The sequence below is a fragment of the Loxodonta africana genome, chromosome 8, assembly GCF_030014295.1.
Source record: "Loxodonta africana isolate mLoxAfr1 chromosome 8, mLoxAfr1.hap2, whole genome shotgun sequence".
Classification (NCBI taxonomy): domain Eukaryota; kingdom Metazoa; phylum Chordata; class Mammalia; order Proboscidea; family Elephantidae; genus Loxodonta; species Loxodonta africana.
In genome coordinates this window covers 74898336-74917970 of record NC_087349.1, presented here as the reverse complement: position 1 = coordinate 74917970, position 19635 = coordinate 74898336, and the positions used below count along the sequence as shown (strand labels likewise).

Genomic DNA, 19635 nt, shown 5'->3' with positions numbered 1-19635 from the left:
TGTTGCAACTGCCTAGTACTTTACTAGCCCATTCTTCCCCCTAAATAACTCCTACCTCTCTACTGTGTCTTAGTAAAAAGATCATTTACTCTCTCTCTGGAAAGACTTCCTAACGCTTACTGTTCCTTAGCCCTATAATACCTCTAACAGAGAACATTTTAAGTTATTGCAATTTTTTTGACTAATTATCTGTCTTCATTGCTAGACTATAAATTCTGAAGAGCAATGATGCCCACCTTCCTCACCATTATACCTGGTAGAGTTTCTGGATCACAAATCAACACTAAATCAATAACTAATGATAGAATATGTTAATAAATAGGAAAATACCAACAGGTGTTTAAATAATTATAAAGATAATAGGCTAGATACTAATGTCAGATGCATGGATAGCAGAAGTCGAGACTAAAGAGAGGGTATTGAACAGTAGATGTTGTTTTTGTTAGGTGACCTCAAGATGATTCAGTCTCATAGCGACCCTATGTACAACAGAATGAAACACAGCTTGGTCCTACGACATCCTCACAATCGTTGCTATGCTTGAGCCCGTTGTTGCAGCCACTGGATCAATCCATCTCACTGAGAGTCTTCTTCTTTTTCACTGACCCTCTACTTTACCAAGTATGTTGTCCTTCTGCAGGAACTGGTTCCTCTTGATAACATGTCCCAAAGTATGTGAGACGAAGTCTTGCCATCCTTGCTTTTAAGGAGCATTCTGGCTGTACTTCTTCCAAGACAGATTTGTTTGCTCTTCTGGCAGTCCAGGGTATATTCAATAAATATTCTTTGCCAACACCATAACTGAAAGGTGTCAATTCTTCCTCTGTCTTCCTTATTTATTGCCCAGCTTTCACATGCATAGGAGGTGATTGAAAACACCATGACTTGGGTCAGGCACACCTTAGTCCCCAAAGTGACTTCTTCGCTTTGAAAGAGGTCTTTTGCTGGAGATTTTCTTAATGCAATGCATCGTTTGATTTCTTGACTGTTGCTTCCATGATCATTGATTGTGGATCCAAGTAAAATGAAATCCTTTACGATTTCAATCTTTTTTCCATTTATCATGATGTTGCTCATTGGTCCAGTTGTGAGGATTTTTGTTTTCTTTATGTTGAGGTGTATTCCATACTGAAGACTGTGGTCTTTGATCTTCAACATTAAGTGCTTCAACTCCTCTTCACTTTCAGCAAGCAAGGTTGTCATCTGCATAATGCAGGTTGTTAATGAGTCTTCCTCCAATCCTGAAGCCTCACTCTTCTTCATATAGTCCACCTTCTCAGATTATTCGCTTAGCATACAGATTGAATAAGTATGGTGAAAGGATACAACACTGACACACATCTTTTCAGATTTTAAATCATGCAGTATCCCTTTGTTCTGCCTTTTGATCTGTGTACGGGTTCCTCATGAGCACGATTAAGTATTCTGGAATTTCCATTCTTCGCAATGTTATCCATAATTTGTTATGATCCACATAGTCTAATGCCTTTGTATAGTCAATAAAATGCAGGTAAACATCTTTCTGGTCCTGGCATTCTTGTTTCTAAGAAGCATTCTGACTGTACTTCTTCCAAGAGAGATTTTATTCCACATTCCATTGTATCACCTTTCTTTGGAATGGGCACAATTTGGATCTCTTCCAGTCAGTTGGCCAGGTAGCTGTCTCCCAAATTGCGTGGCATAGACAAGTGATTAATTCCAGAGCTGCATCCATTTGTTGAAACATCTCAATTAGTATTCTATCAATTCCTGAAACCTTGTTTTGCATCAGTGTCTTCAGTGCAGCTTGGACCTCTTCCTTCAGTACCATCACTTCTTGATCATATGCTACCTCCTGAAATGATCGAATGTTGATAAATTCTTTTTGGTACAATGACTCTGCTTATTCCTTCCATCTTCTTTTGAGGTTTCCTGCATCATTTTAATATTTCCCCATAGAATCCAACAACAGAGGGCTTTCTATTCCAGGCTAAGAATTATATCATGTAGATTATTGGGAGCCATCAAAGGCTTTTGGGAAAGAGGCTGGCAAGATTAGATCTGAAGTGATCATTTTTGAAGGTGGAAAGAACTATTAGAATCTATGGCTGTACTCTATAGCTCTTCCTAGGATTAAGGCAAGGGTAATGGTAATAGTGTTGGAGAGAAATGAGTGAAAGGAATAGATATGTCTGAAGTAGAATAAACAGGCCTTACTATTTGAGGGTGAGGGAAAAAGGAGAATCAAATAAAAATATTGATTTTCTGATTTGGGGAAAAGTATATGGTGGTGACAGATGTGTCTGGTTTTGTACATGGTGACTTTCGTTTATTTCTGAGAGTCAGGTATGTGTGTTCTCAAGCTCAGTGTTAAAATATATGTTAGAAATTTAGAATGGGAAGTCATCACAAATAAGTAGTGTAGTTAGAGAAAAGTTTGAGGATAGCACCCAAAGGGAGGCCATAGTTATAGAGTCAGGCAAAGGATGAGTAGCATGCCAGATAAATAATTAATGAATATCCTGGAAAATAGGAGGAAAACCAAAGTGTTCTGACCAAAATCGAGATAAGAGAGTACGCTTTTTTACTCAAAATCAAGAAAAAGTAATACAGAAAATTGCCAAGGCCCAGGATGTAATTTACCATGGGGCGAAAGAAAACACCAGACTGCAGTGGGATATGAAGTGAGAAGCAGTAGAGGAACCAAAGAGAATTTCTAGTCAATATTGAGTAGTTAAAGAGAAAGCCGGAATGGATTAGGTAGTCAGAGGGAATGGAGTAAGGAAGTGAAGATAGAAATTGTAGCCAATACTTTTAAGAAGTTTGGGTTAAAGGTAGAGAGTAAAGTATTTTTCAGGCACAGAAGATTAAAGGAATTTTGTTTGGATTATAGATACCTAAGCAATTTTAATATTAAAAAAACAAGAGCCTATGGAGAGGAAGTGGATGGAGGTAAAATAGAAGAATATATATTCTGATGGAATGTGGTTCCTGAGAAATTGAGAATTACAGTATTCAAGCACAGATGGAGGGATCGATCTTGAAATAGAGGAGGAGAACCTCTATTGTAGCAGAAGGGGGAAAAATGGGGTATGTTTAATAGCCAGAATGTGTGCAGTTTGGTGGTAGGATTTTGGAGAGTCACTTTGGTTAGCTTCTACTGCCTGTGTGTGTGTATATGTGTGTGTGTGTAGGAAATGAGGCCTCCTGCACAGATGTTTGAGGGGAGTGAAGAATGTGTAAAATAACCAAAAAGTTGAAGTACGAATGTAGAGAGGGCTTGAGCAGGCTCAAAACTGAATTCAGAGCACAGTAAGATGCCATCAATGAAAGAGCAGACCTGGAAAGACATCAGGTCTAGAACAGTTGTGGAAAACTGCATTTTCAACTCTGGCAATTTGCAACAACGTCCACGTATTTGTCAAGAGAAGGACTGATTAGCTCCTCTAAAACCGTAAAGTTATAAATACTCTATGCTATTATAAGGAGAATATTTTTGTATTCTTTTTCCTCTAGGAAATTTTATTGTGAAAAAAAATGAATGTTCACAGAAGGAAGATTTCACAGAACAACAGTTTTATAAATTTCAAAGCTGTGAATAAAAAAAAAAAAAAGACTGAACCGCTTACTTATGTAGACATAACCTTTGAAATTCTATTTTGGAGCAAAGTTGAATTAAAAGGATAAGCCAAAGAGAATCTTTAATCTGTATTCACATTATCCCCCAGCCTAGCACCTCCTATTAACATTGTCTATTCCCTCCCAATTTCTAGCACCTCTAAACTATCCAACTTTAACAAAGCTCACTGGTGTTCCTTCCATTATGTCACCACCTTGATCTTTCCTCCCCTTCGCACAACACAGCCCACGAGGTGTGCCCCCCAAAATTATGTTCTCTCTCAGTAAGCGCTCTCTCGTGGCTCTGTAATGATTCCTCTTATAGTACTTTTCTTAGAGAATTAGTCCAAGGGGCTTCTGAACTTTCTATTCTTAGCAGACAGGGCAAGAAAAAGAAGTTAATTGGAAAATGGTGGAAGAGCACGCGATTGCCCTTGTATGTTAAGAATTTATGTCATATCACAAAAAAGAGTTTCATGCATTATAACATTTAAAGCATATATATCTTAACAATTTACCACTATGTTGAATGGTTTGTAGAACATACAATACTGAATCATGTGTAGATAACTGCTCAAGAATGGCATTTGGATAATATTTAGAAGGTTAATATTTTATTGGAGCCCTGGTGGCTACTAACTAAAAAGTTGGCAGTTTGAATCTACCAGCTGCTCCTTGGAAACCGTATGGGACAGTTCTGCTGTGTCCTATAGGGTCGCTATGAGTAGGAATCGACTTGATGGCAATGGGTTAGGTTATTTGTTTGTTTGTTTTGTTTTTATTATGGACTTCTGAAGAATATTTCATGGGGATGTCATGATTTTCTTGAGGCAGAAGGTAAAGTAATATTTCTGATATTCATTACTTCTGTGCATCTGTATAATCTATGTTATACTAATAAATGTGACAACTCTATTTACTTATCTTCAAACAAACCAAAATGTAAGGTATTTTTTTCTTACATAAAAACTAGTCCTTTACTTTTGGGTTGGAAAATATGACCAAATAGTATAACTGTTACAAAAGTGATGTTTGGTATATATTTTCTTCCAGTTATTTTTTTGTTATTTTTCCTCAGGGCTTTCAAATCTAGCCGTAACGTCTGCCCCGGCTATTATAGCTCCCCCTTCCCAATAGGTTTGTTTCTTCCTCCAGTGCCTAAATCCTGTTGAACTATTTCTCTTTTCTATGTTGCTCCCAGGAAAGGCCTCAATAGACTAGTTACAGCTTTACTTTGTGGTGTCTAAAACAAAAATTAACAAGAACATTTTTTCCTTAAAATTTTAACTTTGGTCTAGTCCTTAGCATAAGTATGGCACAGAATATATTTAAATTTTCATATTACATTGGATACAAAGTGATTTTATCTCTGAAATCTTTGGTGAATTCACTTACTTAATTCACTTAATCGTTTATGAAGGTGATATCATAGGCGTCTATTCTCTTCCAAATACTAGCTTACTGGTGTGGTAAATTCTGCAGTAACTTCATGATGCTCTTTGTAGCAACTAGACATGAGGTATTATCGCTGAAGGATTTTGGACTCAAGTTTGTCTAACTTAATTTAGATAAATTATAAGGCTCTAATGATGGTCTCAAGCTAATGATTTACTGATTTTATTATCTTTAAGGACTGTGATTACATGAAAGAACAGTTAAACATATTTATTCTTGAGAACAATGAGTTAACACACTGCTATTTACTATTTTATGAGAACTAAACCACAGCATTTTTTGTCTTTTAACTGCCTCTAGGAAATGCATCATTAATTAAATGAAACTTACCATCAGGTTAAGAATAGAATTATGAACACCAGAAGCTTCTTCTAATTTTCTGAGTAATATTAGTTATTTGGGGTAATACTGGATGCTGTTGTCATTAACAGCAGTTAATGCTGGAATACCTCTGAGAGAAGAACAGGTATTGTGTATCAACAAAGTTCATATCAAGTGAATCAACCATATTGCCATCAGATGGAGAGATTAATAAAGTTAATGATATCCAGGCAGGTTAGAAACTATTAGTGGGAATATAAGTTGTGTGTGAACTTTTAGAAAATTGTTCCTATTTATCGAAGTATAATATGCATATGTAGTTTTATCCAGAAATTCCACTTCTAAAAATTTAGCATGAAATATATTCACAGAAGTAAATAACTCTATTACAAAAATGTTTATTGCAATATTTCTTTTGGTAGCAAAACATTAAAATCAACCCAAACCACCACTAGTAGGAAAGTAGTTAAATAAATGATGTATATACATGGAAAGGAATAGATTGCTTGACATTAAAAACTTCAGCAAAATATTTGTTTACTGATTTAAAAAGATGTCTCAGCTATATTGATAAGTGAAAAAATCACGTATCAGCACAGCTTGTATAGTGTGAACCCATTTTTGTAAATATATATATGTGCGTATGTACTTTTATAGATATAAACTATTTCAGAAGGATGCACAAGAAAAGGTTTTTGCTTCTTACATCCAGGAATCAGATACAGGCAAATGTGGGACTTTTGCTTTTTATTTTACACACTTTTATATACTTCCAGTTTTTTAACTTCTTATTTTTTTGAAAGTATAATTTAAGCAAAGTAAAAGATCATAATCAGTTTGAGAGCTCAAAGCTCTTCTCGGTAGACTGAATATCTTTTGGAGGATGTAACTGAAAGAAGAATTCATCTTTGAAACCCTTGAGTGTTTCATGCAGGGAACATGGGGTGGGAGACACATATGGAACTCCAGAGAAGCAGAGGTAAAGAGGGTCCTTGATTCTATTTTGGAATTATTGAATAGCACAACCGAAAAAATATGCTAAGAGCTGTGTAGATGAATAAATTGTGTTAAAGCTGGAGGCATCTATTAAATGTGTATCAAACTTTCAAATTCACTAGTTTTATCCCAATTGTCAGACTCCTCTATTGAAACAAATGGTGCTGATTCAGAAGGGTTGAAACCCAAGCAAACATACCATTGCACATTCATTAGAATGGGTAAAGTTTAAAAGACTACCAAGACTTGGTGTGGATGTGGAGTGTTGGTGAAGGTATGAAGGAACTGAAACTTTCATACCACTGCTGGTGGGACTGCAAAATGCTATAGCTACCTTCAGAACTTGTTTACCAGTTTCGTATAAAATTAAACACATACTTACCATACAACTGAGCAGTCTCACTCAGAGGTATTTACCAAAAAGACATAATCACATATGTCTGCACAAATAATTGTGCTCAAATATTTAAGCAGCTGTATTTAAAAAATGGCAACAAAAACAAATGCCCAGCAATTAAAGAACAGATAAACAAATTGTGGCAATTCACTCAGTGGAATACTATTTAGCAATAAAAAGGAACAAACTACTAACTCGAGAACAAATGACTGAACCTCAAAAACATTTTAAGTGAAAGAAGTCAGGCACAAAAGAGTACATTTAATTTTATATATGGAAAGTATAGAAAATGCAAAACTGCTGTAACAGAAAGCAGATTAGTGGCTTTCAGGAGTGAGATGAGAGAATGTAAGTATAAAAGTACACAAATGTAAATGGCACAAGGGTACCTTTTGGGTTAATGGAAATGTTACATGTCATGATTATGCTGGTGGTTATTGTATAGCTTTGTCAAAACTCATTGAATTAAATATGCTAAAAATTGAGGAATTTAATTGTATGTAAAGAATGCCTCCAAAAAAAAAAAAAAAATCAGCTAGAGAATCTTAATAAAATATCAATAAATGGAAGCACCAAAACTTCAACTTTCGAAGCTTTTCAGCAAATTGTAATTATGGTGGGGAGGGGAGCTCCCAAATAGGAAAACATTATGATTTATCTCTCCAAAAGCAAAGAGGAATTGAGCCATTTGAACAAAATTTCCTTTAGTGTGTAAGATTTAAATTAGAAATTCTATAATTGTATTTTGGATTAAGTATTTTTAATGATACTCATTTTTAATTTGCTCAATTTACATTTGTCTTTTAGGAAATGCTTCATTAATTAAATGAAACTTACTATCAGGTTAAAAATAGAATTATCAACATCTTGATCTTTCCTCCCCTTGGAATGGGACGAAATCGAGAAGGCATTCAAATTTGGTGAAATGTTTCAAATAATCAAAAATAAAAACAACTTATTTGACAAGTATTATAAAAGCATTTGTCAAAGAAATCTTCTCTGAATGGAAGCAAAAATAGTGCCAGTGACAATATGGTTTACATTTTAATAAAAACTTTTCTATTGATAATATCCTGTACTTAGAAGAATTTACTGTAGGCCCAAGTATCTCAGTACTTATGTTTTCCCGATTTAAAATGCTGTGTTCCACAAAAAATAATCAAGTTTTTCAAATTAATAACCTAAAACATAACTTTGAAGATTTAGAGAGGAAAAAAACAAAACAAAAAACAAACAAACAAAAAAAAACACTGCTCAGAAAAATACCAGTGACTCAGTATTAGAGACAGATATGGCTAAGAAGCTGATTAATGTATATAAATGTATATCAAGAAAAATTACTCTGATTACTTTTTTAACTGTTTAGATAATCAGCACAACAAAGTTTAATATTTTGTTTTAATAAAGATGGATTTATCTTATTGCTATTTCTTAGAAATGGTTTTATTTTTAAATTAATTAAAAAATATTTCATAGGTTCAGAAAATAAAACCAATTTGAGAGTAAATACATATTTCAAAATTATGTAATTTAGACACTCATAGGAGTGGAAGTGATACAGATTTAATTTCTGTTCCCTAGAAATTGTAATACATAAGAGGGAGAAAATGTAGAATTTATAAATAATAATGCCGTTTCAGCTTTTTCTTACTTTTTGTATTTCTAGAGAATCCTAAGTATCTCTGCAGTATGAATACTGGATAAGTTTGCAGTGCTTGGCAGTACTCTTTTAATCCCCTTGGGGTTATGCCAAAGAGACAGGGCCTCATGGGAATTTGGTCTGAATTCTCATCCAAATGAACACCTGCTGTCATTGTTCCTTATCAATCCTATACTCACTAATGCCAGCTCTCTCTTTGTGGTCCAGCCCATTCAATGCAAGGAAAATCATTCCAGCCTTAGACACTAATTTTTCTTTCTCCCTTTCTTTACTACATGACCCGCTGCCCAAGTATCTTGGAGATCGAGCTAATATTAAGCTTATCTCTGGCTATTTGGTATTCTATATTTCTGGAAGATTACTCAAAGTCCAGTCTACTTAAATGGTCTTTTTAAAAAAATCTTTCCCTCTCCTCTCTTCCCCTCCCTTCTCCATTTCTCTCCTCCGTCCTCTGTGTTCTGCTTATGCTCCTTTGGAAAGGAAGAAATTTATTACTGCAATAATACACACTTGCAAAACAAATTATATTACATAATCTATTTTTTAAATTCTCAGTTCTCTGTATTAGCTGAAACAAATAATTCAAGCAGAAATAAATTCAATAATTTCCTCCCTATGGGTGAGCAATATTATCATTCATTCCTAGTACTTAGGTGATATTCCTATGCTTTTGTTTCACTGGCCTCCTTGATGTATCCATTTAATTATAAGCTATTTCAACTTGTTTCTGAACCAGATTAGGGATAAAGCGGAAAAACATGATTAAAAAAAAATAAAGATTATGTCACATAATATACCAAGAATAATCCCATTCAGATTCTTTTCTGTAATCTCGTACCACAGTAATTCAATATCATATTCGAAAATAGAATGTATTTATAACTTATTAGTGATAATAAGGAAAAGAAAACTGATTGGGTTTGAGAGTTATTGGACCAATAAAAGTCAGCCATTTTGATATTTCTACTTTCTAGTAAACCAGAAAGGAGCCCTCCTGGCCCAAAAGTTAAGCAGTCAACTGCTAACCCAAAGGCTGACAGTTCAAATCCACCCAGTGGCTCATCAGGAGAAACCTTGCGATCTGCTCTCGTAAATACTATAGTCTACAAAACACTATGGGGCAGTTCTACACTGTCACATTGGGTCAGTATGAGTTGAAATCAACTCAGTGGCATGTAACAAAAATAACAGTAAGCCAGGAAGCTGACCATGTACATATAACAACAGCATATCTTAGAATATCAAACCATAGAGTATTTTTATTTCATTTATTTATTTTTTGGCTATCCTTTGTTATATGTGTTGTTTCTGTGCACATCTATCCATACCTTTTTTTTTTTTTTTTTTACTTATGGATCCAAAAAAAAATTACTTGACAGTTTTTAGGGTATGAAATGTTTGCATAGAAAAAAAAAATCAGTTAGCTTGATCTTGCAGGGAAGACAACTGTCTGTCTGCCATCTGCAGTGGGCATTGGTCCCTCACTTGTTGTGCCATGATTTGTTATGCATGAGTAAGCACATTAGCCTTTTCATTTCATTCATTAGACTTTTAGTCCTTGATTAGTGTTTTCGGGATTCTCTCAAATACACAACTTCTTTATATCCTTTGTGTTTGGCTTTTCTTATATCGCCACTATTAAACAAAATTAACAGTTAATCTCAACAATAGCCTCTTTTCTATTGAAATGACTGATAAACATACTAGTTTTCCATTGAAGTGATTAATCATCTATGGAAGAAAAATAGGAGACTACCTCCTTACTTGGAATAATGTGGGCAACTGTTTAGAATCAGCTAGAACACACTGTGCTTGAAAAGCTCCGACCATAAAACCCCACAAATCTCACACATTTATTGTGAGTTCACAGTGTCCTGGAAACTCTCAATGGATTTCCTAAAAGTAAAAATCTTCCATTAGGGTTTAGAACTGGGACAATTGGGGTCTCAGACTCTACCTAAACTTGTCATCTATTCTTCCATTAAATGAGAAAAGATATTTAAGAAAGTTGCTTTTGATATAAACAGTTGTTAATTACACATCCAAAACACACTTAACAAACTCTGAAGTTATACTTACCTTTATTATATTACACTTACCTTTATTATATATGGAAACCCTGGCAGCATAGTGGTTAAGAGCTACAGCTGCTAACCAAAAGGTCGGCAGTTCAAATCCACCAGGCACTCCTTGGAAACCCTATGGGACAGTTCTACTCTGTCTTATAGGGTCACTATGAGTCAGAATCAACTTGATGGCAACGGGCTTGGTTTTTGGTTTATTATATATGCACCTTCAGACTCTCTTTTTACCCATAATTAATCTCAAAGGACTAGGAACTTCTCCACCTCATCATTTCTTCACTTAAGCTATTCTCCCAATTCTTGTTTAATAATATTTTCAACTACTTTTTGACGTTTATGTTCATGTGCAATATCTTAATTATATTTTGCACATGAGGCCAAAACCAGTTATTAAAGGAGATATATAAATTAAATGGAAATCAATTCCTAGTTGGAAATAAGACAAGTAACCAATGGTGAAATGATTGAATGTATCATTAAGTGCTTGGGCAAAATTTACTTTGCTTATACATTTTTTACCTTATTTCAGAGCATTTTCTGTGCAATGCATTTGTAAGAAAAAGTTAATATAAAAATATGATTTATATACTTTTTCTCTTTTAAACTATAATTTCCACAAGATAAAAGTATCATAAACTTTCCTATTTTTATTTTCTGTTTCTCCCCTTAGGATGCCTCCATTGCACACAGATTCCACATCATGAGAGAAAAACACCCAGAGAAGTTCAACAGTAGGTAAGGTACCCCAAATGATGACGGTGTAATTATGGTTGCTCTTGATAAACTATGTCATGGTACAAAACATTTTACTAATTAATAACTGATTGAGCCTCCGTGTGTATATAAATATAAAAAAGAGGGTGTGGGTGAATATAATTTTTCCTCTTAAGTTGTAATGGGGCAGTAATGAAAAATAAATGTGGTCAGCTCTATTCTGTTCTCATGTTCTGAAAATAAAGATATCAAGTGTAAGGTGAAAACAATAGTTTATTAAGACTTACTGGAAGTGTTTACATGACTTGCTATTTGAGGGATGGTCATCCTCAATCCCTAGGAAAAATATGGAGCTCTTTTTTTTATCTGATAAGGCTGTGTAACTATAAATTACATAGTTATCATAAAAGGCTTCTAACCTTTGGAATATCAGTTGCACATAGAACTCGATCAAATGCAAAGTTAAACCAGAGAAGCATTTACTATTGTTTAAAGACATTTCATGCAAGGAGAAAATGCTATTCAACAAAAATTAGCCTTTCTATCATAGCAATAGGGAAACATTTATTCCTCCAAATAAAGGCAGGCATTGACCCTTTCAGTTATTCAGTCAATCAAGAAAAAGGAGAAATAGGGAAAGCCTTGGCTCTGTATATTCCCTGTTTCTAGAAGGAAAAATATTTATCTCCTCTGCCTTTACCCCCAGAAAAACAGGGCAGAACAAGTGAATCATCTCTTGCTTCAATTATATTCACTTCTACCCTGTTCATTTCATGAAGTCACAAAATCATAAAGAGCAAATTTCTATATAGATATTAAAAGGACTGTATTAATGTTCGAAGCCAAAGGCTCTGTGGCCTCTGTATTTAGCTAAGTTGACATCTTGCCATGGATGCCTCAGAATACTTTTTAGATAGCTGCTTCTGCAAAGTCTTGTTTATTTCAATTTTCTCACACCTTAGTACATTGACATATTTTAGTTAAACAAATGAACATTTTTTTCATTAAAAATACCTCAGGTTATGTCTTGTTTCTCATCCTACAAATCATAAATTATGACCTTCTGGCTTGCTTCTTCCAGTTTAGAAAGCTGTAATTTTTGTTTTTAAAAAATGGAAAAATTGCATATACTAATGCTTAATATCTTTAGAAGGATTAATAAAAAATCCTGTAATTTTTGTCACTTCTGAAGAAGGAAACTGCGGTGCAGACTGAATATGTATTGTATACTTGTTTGTAGTTTTTTTTTTTTTTTGTGCCATGCTTCATAAAAATAAAATCAGGAGTAACCTAATTAAAAATTTGCACCTGTAAGTTTTTTTTTTTGTAGGTAGTCCCAGACTTACAATGTATTCTAGTTATGATGACCTGTACTTACTACTGTAATTTGCTTTTTTTCCACACATCTTCTTGTTAGAAATATGTACTACATACAATGTTGCAGATGTAATTTGCTGATGTTATCATTCTCAGATGTTTACTCCCTGAAAAATAAAGATTGATTTATAAAGATACTGATAATATAAACAGTAATAATAAAAACTAAAAAAAAGAGGTGTTCTACTAACATCAGAACTGAATTACGACAGAGTCATTGGAACAGAACCCTTTCGTAAGTTGTTATGACCTGTATCTAGAGTAGAGAGTAGAGAGACTTGTTTTCATTTTACAAGACTTAGTTTCAATTCAGGAAATATATGAGAATAAACTGATGTAACAGTGAAGTTATATATACTTTAAAGTAGATTTTAGTACTTGGTACACTTGATGATTTGGGAAATGAATATAATTATTAAAAAAAATAACAGTATTATAGCATGGACTAACCTATGCTTTTCCAAATGTCATTCCATAAAGCATCTATATATTAACATTCGTAGATTAAAAGATATTTTAAGCAATAAACACTCTGTTTTGGAAATGTAATGCACAGTGTATCTCTTGCAAGATTCACAATGTGAAAGCCCGTTATAGGCATTATGTAATACACGGGAGGCAGAAGCGGGGGAAGGATACTGTTTAATGTTGTGTAAGGCATTATTTTCTTAAACTTATCTGACCATAGCGGCCTTTCTTCCTCCTTCCCTATCTGGAGCTGTATAACACTTACTAAAATGTCTTAGAACATTAATGTTACGTATAATATAGTTTAGGAAACACCCTTCAGTTCATTTCATGGCATAGATCCCAATAACAACAACAGTACAACAGTGTGATGCGTGCATGTTTGTGCATGTGTGTATTCATGGGTGTGCAAGACAGAGGAAGATTTAAAAATGCAGAGAGGTATGTGTGTGTATATATATATATAAAACCAGTGCCGTCGAGTCGATTCGACTCATAGCGACCCTACAGGACAGGGTAGAACTGCCCCACAGAGTTTCCAAGGAGTGCCTCATGGATTTGAACTGCTGACCCTTTGGTTAGCAGCCATAGCACTTAACCACTATGCCACCAGGGTTTCCTTTATATATATATATATATATATATATATATATATATATATATATTTGGTAGTCAAATTTGACTACCGATACATAAGAATGACAATATTTATGACCCTCCTTCAAAAATCAGATGCTAATGAATTCCATTCTCCAGAATAATTAACATTCTTCTTAATTGTAAAGAGTTCTATAATTCACATATACCTATTTAATTTTTATTATGAGTAGTACTACTAATCTATGACATTTTTCTCTGGCCAATATGTGGTCAGATGCCTTTTACAATGTTTGTGTACTCCAATGTGTTTATAGGATATAAAAGTACATCTTATTGAAACGTCTTTGCAAATTTGAGACATGACTAAATATTGCTTATTTATAGGTTAGAGAAATATTTCAATTAGATAAGTAATAACATAGAAAAATGTCTTCTCCAGAACAAGACAAGATGCCTTTATCACCACTCCTATTTAACATTGTGTTGTAAGTCCTAGCTAGAGCAATAAGGCAGGAAACAAATATAAAGAGCATCCAAATTGGTAATGAAGAAGTTAAACTCTCCCTATTTGCAAATGATACGATATGATACTTAGAAAACCCAAAAGACTCCATGAGAGAACTACTGGAACTAATAGAAAGATTCAGCACACTGTCAGGATACAAGATAAACATACAAAAATCGGTTGGCTTCCTATACACCAATAAAGAGAACAATGAAAAGGAAACCAGGAAAACAATACCATTTATAATAGCCCCTAAAAAAATAAAATACTTAGGAATAAAACTAACTAGGGATGTAAAAAACCTGTACAAAGAAAACTACAGAGCACTACTGCAAGAAACCAAAAGAGATCTACATAAATGGAAAAACATACCATGCTCATGGATAGGTAGAGTCAACATTGTGAAAATGACAATTCTACCCAAAGCGATTTACAAATACAATGCAATACCAATCCAAATACCAACAACATCCTTTAAAAAGATGGAAAAACTTATCATTAACTTTATATGGAAAGGGAAGAACCCCTGGATAAGTAAAGCACTACTGAGGAAGAGGAATAAAGTAGGAGGACTTGCACTACCTGACCTCAGAACCTACTATACAACTACGGTAATCAAAACAGCCTGGAGCTGGTACAAGGACAGATACTTTGACCAATGGAACAGAATTGAGAACCCAGGTGTAAACTCATCCACCTATGGTTATCTAATCTTCGACAAGGGCCGAAAGTCCATCAAATGGGGAAACGACAGTCTTTTTAACAAATGGTACTGGCAAAACTGGATATCCATCTGCAGAAAAATGAAACAGGACCCATACCTCACACCATATGCAAAAACAAACTCAAAATGGATTAAAGACCTATAAGCCCCAATTATGAAGTTCATAGAAGAAAAAATAGGATCAATGCTAGAGGCCCTAATACATGGCATTAACAGGATACAAACTATAACCAACAGCACACAAGCTCCAGAGGATAAGCTAGATAACTAGGATCTTCTAAAAATTAAACACTTATGCTTATCAAAAGACTTCACCAAAAGAGTAAAAAGAGAACCTACAGACTGGGAAAAAAAAATTGGCTATTACAAATCAGACAAAGGTCTAATCTCCAAAAAAAAAAAAAAAAAAAAAAAAAAACTACAAGAAATCCAACACCTCTACAACAAAAAAGACAAAATAATCCAATTGAAAAATGGACAAAGGAAATGACAGACACTTCACCAAAGAAGACATTCAAGTGGCCAACTGTCACATGAAGAAATGCTCACTATCTCTAGCCATCAGAGAAATGCAAACCAAAACCACAGTGAGACACCATCTCACCACAGCTTTATTGGCATGAATCAATAAAACAGAAAGTAACAAATGTTGGAGAGGCTGCGGGGAGATTGGAACTCTTATGCACTGCTGGTGAGAATGCAAAATGATACAATCATTTTGGGAAACGATATGGCGCTTCCTTAGAAAGTTAGAAATAGAAATACCATATGATCCAGCAGTCCCACTCCTAGGAATATATCCTAGAGAAATAAGAGTTGTCACATGAATAGATAAATGTACATCCATGTTCATTGCAGCATTGTTCACAATAGCAAAAAGATGGAAACAACCTAGATGCCCATCAACAGATGAATGGATAAACAAACTGTGATACATACACACAGTGAAGTATTATGCAATGATAAAGAACAATGATGAATCTGTGAAGTATCTCATAACATGGATGAATCTGGAGATCATTATGCTGAGTGAAATAAGTAAATCACAAAAGGACAAATATTGTATGAGACCACTACTGTAAAAACTCGTGAAAAGGTTTACATGCAAAAAGAAACAATCTTTGATGGTTACGAGGGAGGGGAGGGGTGGGGATGGAAAAACACTTAATAGACAATAGATAAGTAGTGACTTTGGTGAAGGGTAAGACAGTACACAATACTGGGGAAGCCAGCACAACCTGTACAAGGCAAGGTCATGGTAGCTCCATAGACACGTCCAAACTCCTTGAGAGACCAAATTGCTGGGCTGAGAGCTATGGGGACCATGGGTTTGGGTAACATCTAGCTCAATTGGCATAACATTGTTTATAAAGAAAATGTTCTACATTCTACATTGGTGTATAGTGTCTGGGGTCTTAAAAGCCTGTGAGCAGCCATATTGGATACTCCAGTGGTCTCACCCCTTCGGGAGCAAGGAAAAATGAAGAAAACTAAAGATGCAAGGGAAAGATTAGTCCAAAGGACTAATGAACCACAACTACCACCGTCTCCACCAGACTGAGTCCAGTACAACTAGATGGTGCCTGGCTACCACTGCTGACTATTCTGACAGGAATCACAATAGAGGGTCCTAGACAGAGCTGGAGAAAAATGTAGGACATAATTCTAACTCAAAAAGAAAGACCAGACTTGCTGGCCTGACAGAGACTGGAGAAACTGAGAATATGGACCCTGGACACCCTTTCAGCTCAGTAATGAAGTCACTCCTGAGGTTCACCCTTCAGCCAAAGATTGAACAGGCCCATGGAACAAAACAAGACTAAAGGGGCACCCCAGCCTTGGCAGGGACTGGAAGGTAGGAAGGAACAGGAAAGCTGGTAATAGGGAACCCAGGGTTTAGAAGGGAGAGTGTTGACATATTGTGGGGTTGTTAACCAATGTTATACAATGTGTGTAGTAACTGTTTGATGAGAGACTAGTTTGTTTTGTAAACCTTCATCTGGAGTTCAAAATTAAAAAGAAAAAGAAAAATGTCTCGTACACTGAGACAAGATCAGTCTATCTACTGTGATTTCAAAGAGTACCAAGTGTACAGTATATGCTCAATGTTTTATTGGCCAAATATTTTTTTAGATAGCAGTCAGCCCTAAAATACCATATATAACCAAGTCAATCAGGCATGTACATTTCAATCTATACTTTTATACATTAGGCCTTGACTCAGGAGTACAAGCATTTAGCTAGTTTCCTAAACTATAATGAAATGTCTTCAGTGTATGATAATTTTGTACTTAATTTCCAGAAGAAAGACATGATAGATACTGTGCACAAGCAATTTATACTTACAAGAGCAGGTTTTCAGATCTCAACACTGAGACAGTTTCAGCCATAGTACTCTTTCATACCTTCAGGAATTTGCAAATGAATTTAAAGTACTGCTAATAACGGTGTTTCAGATCAGATCACTTGTCACAATAAATCATATGACATTAATATTATCCTCTAGTATGCTCACCTTAAAATTCATTTATATTTTAAAGAACATGATGTTTCTAACATTATCTTAAGGAAATTAATTACCAAAATATATAGTTCTGCTCTCTATGCCTCCTATGACAGAAATTGAAAGAACTGGGAAAGGTAATGATTTTTTCCGGTGCTTAAGAGAGTGCTAGTTGAGAGGTTTATAAAGTATTCTTTTCCAAATTTCTGGACAAATCTAAGTTAACTGTTAAAAGGAAGTATGCAGTTCAACTTTCTAAACTTTCAAATAGTCTTCCATCAAACTAAATCTAAATAAAGTCTTCTAGTCTTTTAGATTCAAGACAAAATAATCTTTAATTAAGGTATTTATGCTTATGTGATTTAAATCCATTTATTATACAATATTGATATTTAAAATATTGACATAATTTGCCTAGTACTGTTTTCAATCATACTTATACATCACATCACATAGATTACACCTGTCCTGATTGTACGTAGAAAATTTTTGCTGTTTTTTTAAATTGTGTTTTAATAAATGTACAACAGCACACTAAAATGCTATGCAACCATTAAAATGATAATTATGAAGACATACTGATTTTGAAAAAAAATGCAAAACTGTTGAATTCTTTGAGTACAACTGTGTAGTGACACGAACTTCCAAGGAATATGCAAAATGGAAATAGCTAAAGCAAAAGTATTATTAGAAAGATTTCTTAACACTGTAGTAGTCATTTGTTTTCAAAGAATACAACACTTGGTACAGTATTTCGGGAACAAGCAAGAAGAAATCAGTAAGCATTAGAGGCCAGTGATACTCCACAACGATACTCTGAAGTCCACACCATGTATTTAAAACTGTCTGGTCTCTAACCTGAATGAGACAGAGACTGTTTTCTCAGTCTTCCTGTTCACAGAGGTAAGTGGTTCATTTGTGTACCACTTTCTACTTTTCTTTGAAGAAATATCCAAGTAGAAAACTGAAGGCAGTGTGTGAATTTAAATAAAGCAATTTAACTCAGAATCTATGTAGTGATACCAGGTATAGCAAAATGTGTGCAGAGAAGAAACAAAACCGACAATTTTGTATACGTGACTGATGATATTGCTATATTAATAAAGCCTAATTTCCAAAAGAACCTATAATGTCTAAATTATCCAAGAAATCTGTACATGAATTTAGAAAATTTGCCTATGCTTCCAAAATTGCACTCATTGTTCTATAGAAGTGATCCTTGTTTTTGTTTGTTTTTTTTCCTCGTAAGAGAGTCTGTGAGATCATGGAATGAGTCTCTTTTTCTTTCCAGGACTAGTGTCTATGCAGTGCTTTGAACTTAATGAGTACTCAATAGATATTTGCTAGATTTTTTTCATGAAAATACTTATTATTTAGTACTATATTTATCTTTCAGATATTTTATTACTTTTATAGCTTATGCTTTTTATAGCACAAAAAATAATACAAAAAAGTAGAGTTGCAATATGCCTAGTATGAGTCTTGATTCTACATAATTATTCTTTCAGCTATTACTAATGCCATTTTGTTTTCTCAGTCTTTATATATTTTACTTCAAAAGAGCCTAGTGGTGCAAAAGAAAAGAAAATCATGCAACATAAATCCCTGATCACTGTGTCTTGCTAATAAATGATACAAGCTTGCTTATAGATTAATACTTATTATTGGCTTTATTGGTGAGCAATTATTACTATATACCTGATGATGAGGTTTACTGAAGACCAAGTTTGAAGGATCACTCTCTCCATACATATATTTAATATTTTGAATAAAATTTATATTCCTTAGAAATGTTAGCAATTCATGGGGACCATTTAGATAAAATTATATAATCCTGAAAATTTCATGCCCTAAAGCACTTTTGTCTTTTTCCTGTGTACCGGTACCAACTCTGTCCTGCTTTTAAAGAAGAAACATACTCATATTACTTAAAAGTACTCAATTTACACTTTAAATATAGTTTTTGAATTTTTTGTATGTAAACACTTTTATTAAACCAGATTTTCCAGATGACTTAATTATGTCATATAGTATATAGATAAATCAATAATGTATAGATTTATATGGGTATGTATGTATGATGATAGGCAGTTCAAATCCACCAGTCCCTCCTTGGAGACCCTATGGGGCACTTCTACTTTACCCTAGAAGTCGCTTTGAGTCAAAATCAACTCGATGGCAATGAGTATATGTGTACATTGATATAATTTTAAAGTATCGTATTCATATAAATT

At 34.2% G+C, this 19635-nt stretch overlaps 1 protein-coding gene across 1 annotated transcript in view; it reads left to right on the top strand.

Moving 5' to 3' along the window:
* Nucleotides 1-12007, top strand: part of LOC100666244 (diacylglycerol kinase beta) — a 456718-nt gene extending 444711 nt beyond the window's left edge. The window contains exon 19 of the mRNA XM_064290029.1: nucleotides 11181-12007. Coding sequence (XP_064146099.1) covers nucleotides 11181-11249 — 69 coding nt within the window. The 3' untranslated portion in view covers nucleotides 11250-12007. The remainder of the gene's footprint in view (nucleotides 1-11180) is intronic.
* The last annotated feature ends 7628 nt before the right edge of the window (nucleotides 12008-19635 follow it).